This window comes from Cydia splendana, chromosome 10 (assembly GCF_910591565.1).
Source record: "Cydia splendana chromosome 10, ilCydSple1.2, whole genome shotgun sequence".
Lineage (NCBI taxonomy): Eukaryota > Metazoa > Arthropoda > Insecta > Lepidoptera > Tortricidae > Cydia > Cydia splendana.
This window is the reverse complement of record NC_085969.1, coordinates 13,486,097-13,498,224: the sequence shown is the minus strand read 5'-3', so window position 1 is coordinate 13,498,224 and position 12,128 is coordinate 13,486,097. Positions and strand designations below refer to the sequence as shown.

The 12,128-nt window shown below is 36.3% G+C and overlaps 1 protein-coding gene across 1 annotated transcript; it reads right to left on the bottom strand.

Annotated features, from left to right (window-relative positions):
* Positions 1-23: 23 nt before the first annotated feature.
* On the bottom strand, positions 24-11,399 carry LOC134794324 (glutamate receptor ionotropic, kainate 2-like). Its single transcript, XM_063766107.1, has 17 exons — positions 11,183-11,399; positions 10,581-10,679; positions 10,237-10,380; positions 9,810-9,919; positions 8,884-9,040; positions 8,251-8,459; positions 7,722-7,907; positions 7,127-7,279; positions 6,219-6,656; positions 5,663-5,886; positions 4,814-4,951; positions 3,700-3,898; positions 3,450-3,544; positions 2,220-2,356; positions 1,811-1,923; positions 606-764; positions 24-295 (listed from the first exon to the last, which is right to left on the bottom strand). The coding sequence occupies exons 1-17, from the start codon at positions 11,196-11,198 to the stop codon at positions 110-112; spliced, it is 2,763 nt and encodes a 920-aa protein (XP_063622177.1). The 5' UTR covers positions 11,199-11,399; the 3' UTR covers positions 24-109.
* Positions 11,400-12,128: the final 729 nt, after the last annotated feature.

Genomic DNA, 12,128 nt, shown 5'->3' with positions numbered 1-12,128 from the left:
ACGTATACAAAGCACCGAATAGCAAAAGAACAACATGAAAACTTCAAAGAATGCACCAAGCGTGATGCAAGGTGATAGACAATCGCTACAAAAGTGCTTTTCTGGCGGTTCATTTAAAGACATCTAAACGGAACAAGTCGGCAGCCGAGCGCAGCACCGAGGAGGCGCGTGAGCGGTCGTCACTGCCCGAACCGGATGCTGATGAAGATGGCCTGGAGTGAGCCACGGGTTTCTCTGTCTCCCAGAAACTCAGCGCGAAGATGAACTCCGCCCAAAATGCTTCAGTCCGTGACATCTGAATAGAGTAGAAAACCATTTCAAACGCTTTTAACCGGACTACGGGAATTGTTTATGATTTTAGGAACCTACGTATGTTTGTTTCGTGTATGTCACTTATAGCGTTGGGGCTAGTGATTATATTTTAATGATTAAAGAGTGAATTTATTAAATACAGGTAATTAACTAAATAAGGTCATTTACATAATTATTTTCACTCAACAAAGAAGGTTCATTTGCTTCAACTAACCTTAACTGGTAAGATGAAGTATTGTAGCGTGATTCACTAAAGTAATCTTAAAAAAATAATTGCTAATGATGTTTATTACCTTTTGTTCTATAGCGACATCCTTAACATGCCATAAGAACTCAAATATTCCCATGGCGGCTGCTATTCCACAGCCGGTGCCCAACACTATGAACACTCCACCGACATTGTCCACACCCAGTTCTGCTGCACTCGCACCTTCTTCGCCTGCTTCCTCTGACTGAGTACAAAAATTGACATTGAGCAACTTTAACTCAAAGCAGTTCGATAGCAATATTTCACAGTTTAAATATTACATTAGATCTCTATTTATGGCGTTTTTCGCCTTAATTAAGGATATCATAGCAAATGGAACGGGAATGTGCAATGTAGTGGTACAAATTGGACGGTACTAGTTTAAAGAGTTAACTGGTCTGAAACGCTGCTGGTTTAAGACGCTGCTAGACCAGCAACTGGTTTAAAAAACCGGCCAAGTGCGAGTCGGACTCGCATTCCAAGGGTTCCGGACATTACCCAATTTTTAACAATGTATTTTTTATATGTGAAACGCGAGTGAATTGCTTTTAAAAGTAATTAGTCCGACTCACGTTTGACTACATATTTCTAATAGATTTTCCTGTCATCTATAGGTAAAGAACTATTTTGTGTATTTTTTTCAAAATTTTAGACCTAGTAGTTTCGGAGATAATGCATGGTCATGTTTTGGCTATTTTCTTAAATAACTTCTAAACTATTTATTTTAAAATTACAAAAAAAATGTATTTCAGATTCTCAAAATGAGCTCTTTCATTTGATATGTAATACGATATAGCTTAAAAAACATTAATTTTTAATTTTCGCATTTACCCCCCAAAAGTGGCCTCCATGTTTAAAATTCATTTGTTTACGTATAATGTCCGTCTTTGTTTATATATGTGTACCAAATTTCAACTTAATTGGTCCAGTACTTTTGGAGAAAATGGGCTGTGACAGACGGACGGACAGACGCACGAGTGATCCTATAAGGGTTCCGTTTTTTCCTTTTGAGGTACGGAACCCTAAAAAACAGATAGTCTAATCAGTAGGTAAGTAGTCTAAGCCACAATTTATACTAGTCGTCTGGTAGCTCGTCTAAAATTAAACTTGACCTTAATATGCCAATGCAATGAAAAGTCAATTCTTATCTAGAAGCATTTAAGATATGTATCCATAGGTAATGTAAAAGTTTTCTTCTAGTCAGACGGTTTAGGTCTCTTGTCCACTTATTTATGACTTGTTTTTACTTACAACACACGCGTTCTCCTCCGGTGCTTTCCACCATCGATTCTTAAGTTCCACTAGTCTCCCGCTTTCGGCTAATTTCAAAACAGCATTGTCCACAGCAGTGCGATAGGAAGAGACTAAAAATATTTATCATAAATTATTCATTTGCTATGGAAAAACCTTAGAAAACAAGTAAAGATGATTAAATAATTGTGTTTTCGCGATATAAAAATATTTTGCAAGCCTTACAAAATATTATTTCTTTGTTGATTTTTAACTATTGGATCGCCTTTATAGAACTGCCTTAAAATTATGACAGATTCATACCTATAACGTTAACGATGTCAGGTTGAGTAGGTAAGCAATAAGTATAAAATAAATTATAATATGAAATAAAATATTAGTATAATATGTATTTATGTGTAATACTCACAAAATGGCATAGCTATACCATATCCCTTCGAGTCAAGCAAGCCGCCCACTTGCATTAATTCGCAATTTCGCTCCAGCTGGTACTCAATGGCCGTGGACTCCATCAGAAATGCATACTCCCTTTTGCCTTTAAGCACCCTTTATAAAAAATATTATTACAAAAACAAGATGACACAATACATAGTGTGTCTATGTAAAAAATAATTATAAAAGGCACGTATTTAACCGGTCAACTAATTTGTCGAATTTAGGTAGTTTAAAATAATAGAAATGGGTACTAAAATTAATAGTTTGGCAACTAAAACGGAGCCTTAAAATATATCAATATGAGTTGTATTTTAATGCCGTTACAGCTTTTATTTATTTTTAGGCAGGTACCAAGTATTTATTTGGCAACTGAATTATTATATTGGAGACTATTTATGTAGCACATTTAAAAAAAAAAACGGCTATCTATTAATTTAAAAATGAAGTTCTTTTAAAATATTTTGTTTGGTCACTACACGGTCAACCTAACACGCTCCTCCTCGCTTCGCTCGTCGCACCTATCTTTTGACTCTGGCAGAACACAGTGGTAACTATTGAAATTAGTAATTAAAAATTTAAAGACCTAATGGTATAATGGCCATTAGGTGTTTCATGATTAGGAATTTGGACTATAAGTATAGTATTATACGTAAATAAATTTGTGTTTTTTTGTGGATTAGGAAATTTGTCAATTTAAAGTACTAAGTATGCATATGTTTAAATTTAAATTATTTAAAAATGTAGTATTTAAAGCTTATGTATATAGGTATCTTAGGTATTCTGTTTATGTACAAAATATATAAACAACCAAATTTTATGATCGCTTTACAATATTAGTTGCCAACTTATTATTTTGTACGCCAACCTATCAATTCAAGGTCCCTATAATTTTTTTGGGTGGCTTGATTTTGCTGCCAGTTTTTTAAAAATATGATTCTTAAATTTGAGGCTAATATAAATTTATTGGTGCTAAAATATTAATGCACAGCCAAATTATATTATTATATGCCCAGTGAAAGTTCCTGTTTAATATTTTAGTTGCCCGGTTAATAATAAGCCATTATAAAATAGGTTTACAAAATGTTAACAGCGAAATATGGAAAGCTGTGCTAACAGTGCTGATTTTCAGTCTATCCCTAGGAGGTGAAGTAAGCAACAAATATATACATACTTACAGAAAATATAGGTAATACGTGCTTTATACCTTTCGACACCTACATCGTTGTTCGGCACAAAAACCGACGGTCTTGCGGATTCCATTGCTGTCCACATTTTTGCATATGTAGAAAAGTTAGATCGCTGAAAAAATAAATAAATAAATAAAAAATAAACAGGCACTATTACCGTTTATAATGGCTAAGGCCGGATACAAGCAAATATTTTACTTCATTCGCAAAATTTTTTTTTGTTTAAGAAAAGTGACTGTCACTGAAATGTCAGTGTTCTCAAATTACCTTAAAGAACGAATAGGTAGAACCACCATTAACTGTTCCATATTTGATCTTAGACTGCGCCGCCAAGTCTTCCGCGCTTTTGATGGAATCGTCCATAGCCGCGTTGGTCAAGAAGGCAGCCAAGTTAGCCGTGTACGACGAGCACATGATGAGTGCGAAGAACCACCACATACCGCACACCCAGCGGGTGGAGTAACCCCTAGTGACAAATACTTGTTTTCGTAAAACAGATATACCTAAATGACAATTTTCTAATAAACTTATAATGCAAAGATATTAAGTTCCGTATATGATCCGTGGTTTTTCGGTGAAGGAAAACATCGTGAGGAAACCGGACTATCCCAATAAGGCCTAGTTTACCCTCTGGGTTGGAAGGTCAGATGGCAGTCGCTTTCGTAAAAATTAGTGCCTACGCCAATTCTCGGGATTAGTTGCCAAGCGGTCCCTAGGCTCCCATGGCCATGAGCCGTAGCAAAATGCCGGGATAACACGAGGAAGATGATGATATGGTCAGTTAAGAGTGTTGCTGTTAAGATTACAACAATATGAATGGGTTTCAGGACGGGAGAAATCACCAGCTAAAGAAACATAGTATAAAGACTGCTCACATTGCACGCCTAGATGTGTTAAAGTCAAATAAAACGATGATTAATGATACTTTCGGGGAAACACTAAGCGAGAGTTACGTGTTTTGAGAACATCTGTATCTGTCTTCATCTTCACACATCTAGAGATTTTATTTTCTTATATAAATATACATATATACTCGTATATTTCTTTTTTGGAGTTAACTTCGTCCTATCCCTGATTTATTATACCTGCCTAGTTAGAATACCAACTATCAGTAGGCATAAAACACCGTAATAAGTCATAAGAAAAACAAAACGCGTAATAACAAGGGGATTTGTTTGAGAAGATATACTAGTTCTGTTTTTGTTCTTAAGTACCTACCTTATTGGAAGATTTCATGTACCTATAAATTTACATTAAACTCATGGACATAAATGTGAACTGTTTAAATGTTTATGTGTTTCAAAATCTACGAAATAAAATCTAAAGTCATAAAAACATGAAGAGGAAGAACATAGTTTTATATGATAGTTCTGGAACTTACTTTGGCAAAATGTCGGAGCCTTGAGTCATAATAGACCCCATGGTGAGCCAAGCCGAGTTTTTAATATGCCATATATTTTCCAGCTCTTCGGGTGACTTGTCACAGGGATGTGGGTTTTCCCAATCATTTGGTGCTAGCCTGTAGGAATAAAAACATACTATTTTAACCTAGTTAATAGTAACTAACATAAAATGTCGTCGTGTTATTTGCGGTTGATATGAAAATTTCGGCCTAGACTATTTAAAAAAAACTTAATATTTATCAGTGCCGGTAATTATAAGTTACATACAACCAAATCGTAGTATACCTATGCTTACCTACCTATACCTGACGTAAAGGTGTACCACGTAAAGTTTTGCGAAGTCCTAATAGGTACCTAGCACTTACCGAATTTAAGTTGTTAAATAGAATGGACAATTGGACAACCCAGATGCATTTATCCAGTAGTGGAAATACTAAATGGTTGAATGAAATAGTACCTACGACTAATTAACTGAGTTTACGAGTTAGGGACTAGTAAATACAGTTTGCGCGTAGAGTTACAATGAGATATTTAAGGCTGGTTACTTTATGATACTGACTTTACAGTACATATTATGGTCCTATTTTCCGTGCGTATGTCAAAAGGTTAAAGGGCCATATGTACTGTAAAACGTTGTACGATACACGTGCGAATAGGTAATTCGCAACTCGTGTCGATTTAAAACACTCCCTTCGGTCATGTTTTAATTTATCGCCACTCGTTTCGAATTTCCTCTTTTCTTTTCCTTTTGTATCGTAAATAACTATTTTATAGGCGCATATTTGACACGAATCAACGAAGCCATATAACATAAATCTTTAACATACCTCGCTAAAATGTGTAAAAGCAGAGACACCATAAGAAAAGAACCAGCCATATAAATCCAGACATCGACTGAGAACGGCTTCAGGAAGCCGAAGAGTTCCGGCTCCGGAGGAATAGGTTTAGAATACAGAATGCTGATGCCGAGAGTCATGAAGGGGGTAGTGAAGTCTACCGCCGAACGCCGCTCGTAGGTTATCGTTAGGTCGCATATTGCTAAGTCCGCTTTCTGAAAACAAGCTTTTGTTTTGAATACGTATTCGATAAATAGATGACTAATGTATGGATCTACCATTTTAGACTATCACGAATCATGATCAAAATAGTTTGTATAAGTAGGTAGGTGTACAGACAAAAATATCGATCCCGATTCCGGATAAAGGTACAAAATTACGTGAACTCGTTTATTTTCAAGTGGGTAAGGTCGTGTAGATTATTTTGTATCTTTGCCTTAACTATGACCTTAAATGTACATACTCGTACATATACTATACTATACTCGTAACGTGTTTATTGCTTATGTAGGTACAAACAAATGTTTTACAAACAAATGCAACCAACCCTTTCTAAAAGATGGCCGACCAGCCCGTCCCATTTCCTTGTATCTTTATGGTAAGAACCGTATAAATTTCCTGGCACGATCTCAATCACATAATTTAAATGGAGAGTTTCTTTAAGGATTTCATGTATCAAGTCTTTTGAATAACCTTCGTAGCGGTCGTTTCCTGTTAGTTCTTCGCCTTCTTCAGGAACCCTTTCTACAAGATAGGGGGCTCCGATTCGGGACACGACCCGAAAAGTTTTATTTTGCCATTTTTCCGCAAGTAGATCGGAAACTTCGTCCTCCGATCGCACGTACACAAAGCCGGTATCTGGATTCCATTTCGCAATGCTGTTAAACCCGCTGTTTGATAATTCCATTATTTCCACGTTGAAATTAATACGTTCGCCCGTTGTATTGTCCAACATTATCTGGTCTGTTATACCTACTATTGGGTTCTGAAAACAATCGAAATAACAATTTCAGCTTTCGTGCTGTCATTTAAACGAGTGTAAATAGTTTAATAATAGGCCGTTTTCGACAAAATTGTCGGTTTTATTTGGGTCTAGAATGTCTAGATTACAGGCCTTATATATTTACAATTTATGTAGTTATATTACGATACCGTGCATACGAAAGATTTAAGTATAAGTATCGTAAATACCAACTTTACCGACCCAACATATCGTGCAATACGTCCAGATCGCCACCAATAATTAAAGTTATTTATGCGTTTTATGTGTTTTAATATACATCATTTTGTTAGTCATCAATCGTGAAAGGTTCAAAAGTAAGAATGCTCTGAAAGCCTCGACAAAACGCTTCGGGTGAATTCACTAGACTAGAACATGCCTTTCGGTGAAAATAAAATATCCCAGAAAAACAAATGCATGAGGCCTCCGAGTTAGAGTTTATACGTTACGTCTACCGTTAATATGTGATTGATGAATTCTTCCCCGATCTCCCACTGACTTTCGGAGTTGCACTCAAGTTCCTGCGCTTCAACCTTAAATTCCTCTGGAGAGCTTTCCACTGCAGCCGTAATCAGTCTTGCGGCGTCGCTGGCTAATGCCACTTCGACCTAAATAAACAAGAAAGAAATTTTATAAGCGTAAATAATGCAACAAAGCAGTTACAATCAAGACATTTGTTACGGCCAAGAGTGAGAGCTTAAGTTAAATAATAATTATGTATATCTAGGATTAGATACCGAGCTCTAGTAACGCTGATGCAGGACTCGGTACAATGTAATTGATATAAAATAAGTAGGAAATAGGACATATCTTTTTGGCTAATATCTAGGATTTTTTCCTTAAAGTACTAATTACAGTTTGCCTACGACCGCCTTGTCCATCGAATGTATTATTTACTCAACAAACTATGGTCAAGCTTAGCAAGAGTCTATGTTTAAGACGCCCAAACAGGACAATGCTTGTAATCCGGACTTTATGAGTATAACGATACAGAAGAAAATCGAATGCATAAAATTTGTTACAAACTAAAGGTAATCAAGGTGGACTTACTGTAATGTCCTGTGTATCTTTCGGTATCTTCACTTCGGGCGAGGCCCTAACTTTCCAATCGGCTAAATACGAGCGCGTCCTTGAGTCTTCATGAGCGAATATCCGCAGGCAAGTCACGTTCGACAAACCGTAACGCAGTTCTTCTAAGTCCAACGTGTGTGCATCTAGTGACATAAGAACGTAGCTCTAAAAGAAATAAACATAAGTAACTAACATATACAAACAAATGCTATGTAACATGTAACATACAAACGTTGGTAGGTAGGTACTTACTAATTTTTTTGAGATTGCTCTACTCTACTTTATCTTAAAAAGTAAATAGGTACTGAGGTACCCAGTATGATACCGCTGAATTAATAAAATAAAATAATTAATAAAATAACGATAAAATTCGTAATATTTCAACTTCATGTCTTCATTCAATCACTTCTTCATGTCCCTACAGAATTGCTACAGAAGCATTTTATTACATTTTCATTTTGAAACATTCATCTAAACACAATGAATGAATATTTAAGCTATATCTCACCATATAGTCTTGAAAGAACTGCACCTCGTTCGCTTGGCGCAGATAATCCATCACCCTGTGAGGAGGGCAGTCTAGGACGACCCTGCTTTCACCCGCCAACTTCAACGACTTCAATAAGGGCCGGTTGTCTGCCCCGGGCACTAGCCTTCTGGCCGACCATTTGTGTTCCGGGTCCGCAAATTTGAGGATTTCTTGAAGTCTTATTAGACCTGTTAAAAATTTTAAAAATTGCCCTATAAATAAATCTGTCACTAATCGCTGTCGATAACGCTATCGAAACGTGACGTATGCGTTTGCGTTAAGTCTAATTTTGTATGGGATTTTGAGTTTCCAAAACGGTGACCATAGGACGTTGAAATGTACACTAGGGGTTCAGTAATGGGTCCATAAGCTTACGTTCGAAAATTCGTTTTGATTTTATTTTGTTTATTTACTCGTCTCTACTACTCTGATCATGAAGTAATTTATGATGGGATCAGATGCTAGGTATCAGTTTGAATGCTTAGAATCTAAGTTAGGTACTAATCAAGGAGTCTAAATTTTAATTATGGACATATTATTGTCTATTTTATTGAATTATTTATCACTTAGCAAGCAGATAAGTTAAATATTTATGGTATAAATAATACCGACCGTAATCATCGTCGTAAAGCAACGTGTAGGAGTTCCAATCGCTGTCCTTGATAAAATGCGCGACAGCCTTCGATAGGGCCACTGCCTCAGGATACAAGTTGATACCTGGCGGTGTCGGTTGCTGATAGCCTCGAATGGGCGGCGGACGCCACACAGCCTAAAATAGGAATACTTACTGCCCGATTCGCACTTTAGGATACGTCAATTAATAGATCTAGAAACGATATGGATTAGACATCAGTGTCAAATGTGACGTTTCTTAAAGTTCAAATCGGGCCGTTACTCGTTAAGCTAGGAAACACTAAAACTTCGCTGTTGGCGAGACGAGAACCTCAACGACGACAGCGAACAACATTGGGTCATTTAAAAACATTATGGTTTCATTAGCAGTTGAGTTTGCTTAGTACACAATTAATAAGTCCCTTAGTTAGTTGGTAAAGTACATAATAGGCCTTATAAGTCTGTCAAATCTGCCTTTTTTTGTAGTCATCAAATGTTATGGTAATGAAAACAATTCTAACAGGCAACTGTCCGACCGTTATAATTTCCATGGCTACATTTGAAATCGATGCAAATTTACAGTACTTATAGGCACAATCGGATACCGAGAATGGCCACAAGTGGGTCAGACTTACAAGAATTGACTACCCGCGTGCTGTATCTCTGTCTAGATAGTCAGACAGGTGAAACTAAATATAAGCTTGTGTAGCTTGAACATATTTTTCTGGACTTTTTTAAAAAGCGACTTATTTGTTTCGAACTTTTACACAAAATGGACCTAGAAGATCTAAATAAAGAAATACAAATATAGTGTCACGATAAGCGCGACTGTGCCTTTTTATGCAACTCTCAGAACTAATGCCCTTTGTACAGCATAGGTTGTTGTAAATAATTCGGCACTACGTTCCTCAACCAAATTCTCGTACCTGTATGTGAGGAATTCTAGCAGCTCGGCATTGTGCCTCTACGACGGATGCTGAAGTGGCATCAGTGGGGCCGAATATTGCGATCACTCCCGCCGATACCAGATTGCAGGCTACAAATACAAATTGTATCAAACTAAACATATATTTGTCATCGTCATGACTATAAAGCGTTGGATACGATATCAGAAGCGTTATTGTTATTTTCGTACACAAACTGGCATGCTTACTGACGAAGCTCATCGCGCCGAGACGCGAAACTTTGAAAGTCGTTCAGTAATAGCAATGCCAGTTATTTTTGAGTTAAAGGTGACTAGTAACATTGACGACCTTTTACCTTTTAATAAAAAAACACTTTTGTTACATTATGTCGTACTTGTAGTCACAAGTATTATACCAAAGTTTTGACGTAAACAGTTTACTTTATTACCAGCTTTAGCCGCAGCAAAACTGTCATCATTGGGAACATATTCCACTTTCATTACAAACAGGTAATGTTCACTCTCCATAGAAGCGCGGGCCAGAGCGGAGGCAAATGCCACCTCAGTAATTGTGTTTGGTGGTAATATGGCACCTGAAATCGCAGATTTCAATGTAATTGTAACAGATTCAATGAAATATCAAAATTCTTATTTATTATTATTTTCTAGTTACCGACTACGTATAACAGTTTGGAAGATTAATATCCGCCTAGTCTAGGTGAAAATATAAGTTAAACAGAACTGCGAAACAATGAAAGGACTTTCAAGTCTGCACTGTAACAGAGCCCCTTACCAATATTTATCGGAGTCTTAAGAGATTCCAAGTTTCTGAATGCAGCCTCACTGTTGCCGGAAGAAAGCAGAATTGTTATAACTGTCACGTAATTTATTCCTGGAAAATTCAAACGGCAGCGTTCAAACGGAGCTTGCTTACAAATTCAGTTATGGCAATATGCGCCCGGCGTATTTAATAATCCACCAATATTTTATTTCATTCAGTTCGCAGTCAGCAGCACGTGGTTATACATTCTTAAATATATTCTACTTCTCGAATAACAACAGGGGAGAGTGTTTTGTAAGGGCCATTTGTATTTTTCCGAAATTTCTAAACCAAATTAGACCCAAATACTGATTTTTTGAACGTAAAAACAATAAAATTATGCTATAAAATATTACTAAATTTACATCAGGAAAAGTGAGATGATACGCTTATTTTTTATAGTATTTTCGATAATAGAGCCAGATTATCTAGCAAGCTTTGTTATCCGCATCAATATCGTCAAAAGAACATCGTAAAATAAGAATGACGACTTTATAGATAATAAAATATGAAAACCCAATTCCAAGTAAATTCTCGCCAAAGTTCTCGGACAAATGTATAAAAGTAATACTCGCCCTGGTGCCGTAACATTTTAGAAATGAGATTTTCCTGGATAAAAGTAGCGAAATGGAACAATGAGATTCAGCGTGCCCAGATGTCGCATTACAACTTCGTCTGTCCGCCAGTGTTTACTCGGGACACGGCAAACATCACTTTGAGTTCTGCAACAGAGTGCATAGATGCACGTCAGTGCACGCTTCCGACCGGACACTACGGGCTGAGTGCCCATTATCACAGCTGTGCCCAGCACTGCAATCGGGTTAAATAAAAATAGATTTATGAAATTAGGACGCGAGATTACAAGTCAGAGCGCTAATAAACAAAAGCATTCGTTTTTTTTCTAAAATTGGTACATTCTACATATGAAATATTGGCACTATAAAATATACCAGTAAAATTGTTATGCTCATAGTTATGCTAGTTAGTTAAATTATTTTATAATGATATGAATGTGGTGATGATTATACCAACATATTGCTTCAAAAGATACACTAAATGGTTGACTATATTTGTTGATATTATACTGTAATAAAATGTTTGTATCATTATATAAAATATCTAATATATTGTATACAGTTTATACAAAATATATGACCTCAAACTGGATGCAGCACTATTTTAGACCTTTTCCCTTTAACATGGAAACATTCAGTTTTCAAGCATAGGTTTTAGTGTAGAGCTCAAATGCTGGCGACTTATCGCTAGAATTCGCAGGCACGAAATCTGTAACATCCTGCACATACATAGTTTCTGGGGTGTTATTCTAATTTTATTTATAGTTAGTTTGTTTAGCAGACGGTAGAACGCTAAATAGCTCTATATAAAATTCTTTATCCGATTTCCTATAGTCATTACAGATTCCGAAACCAAAATCACACTAAAATATTTAGATCACAACGGTTACAGTCCCTTGTATTTATTTGTTTTGTATTTTGTGAGTGTAACCGTTGTGATTTAAAT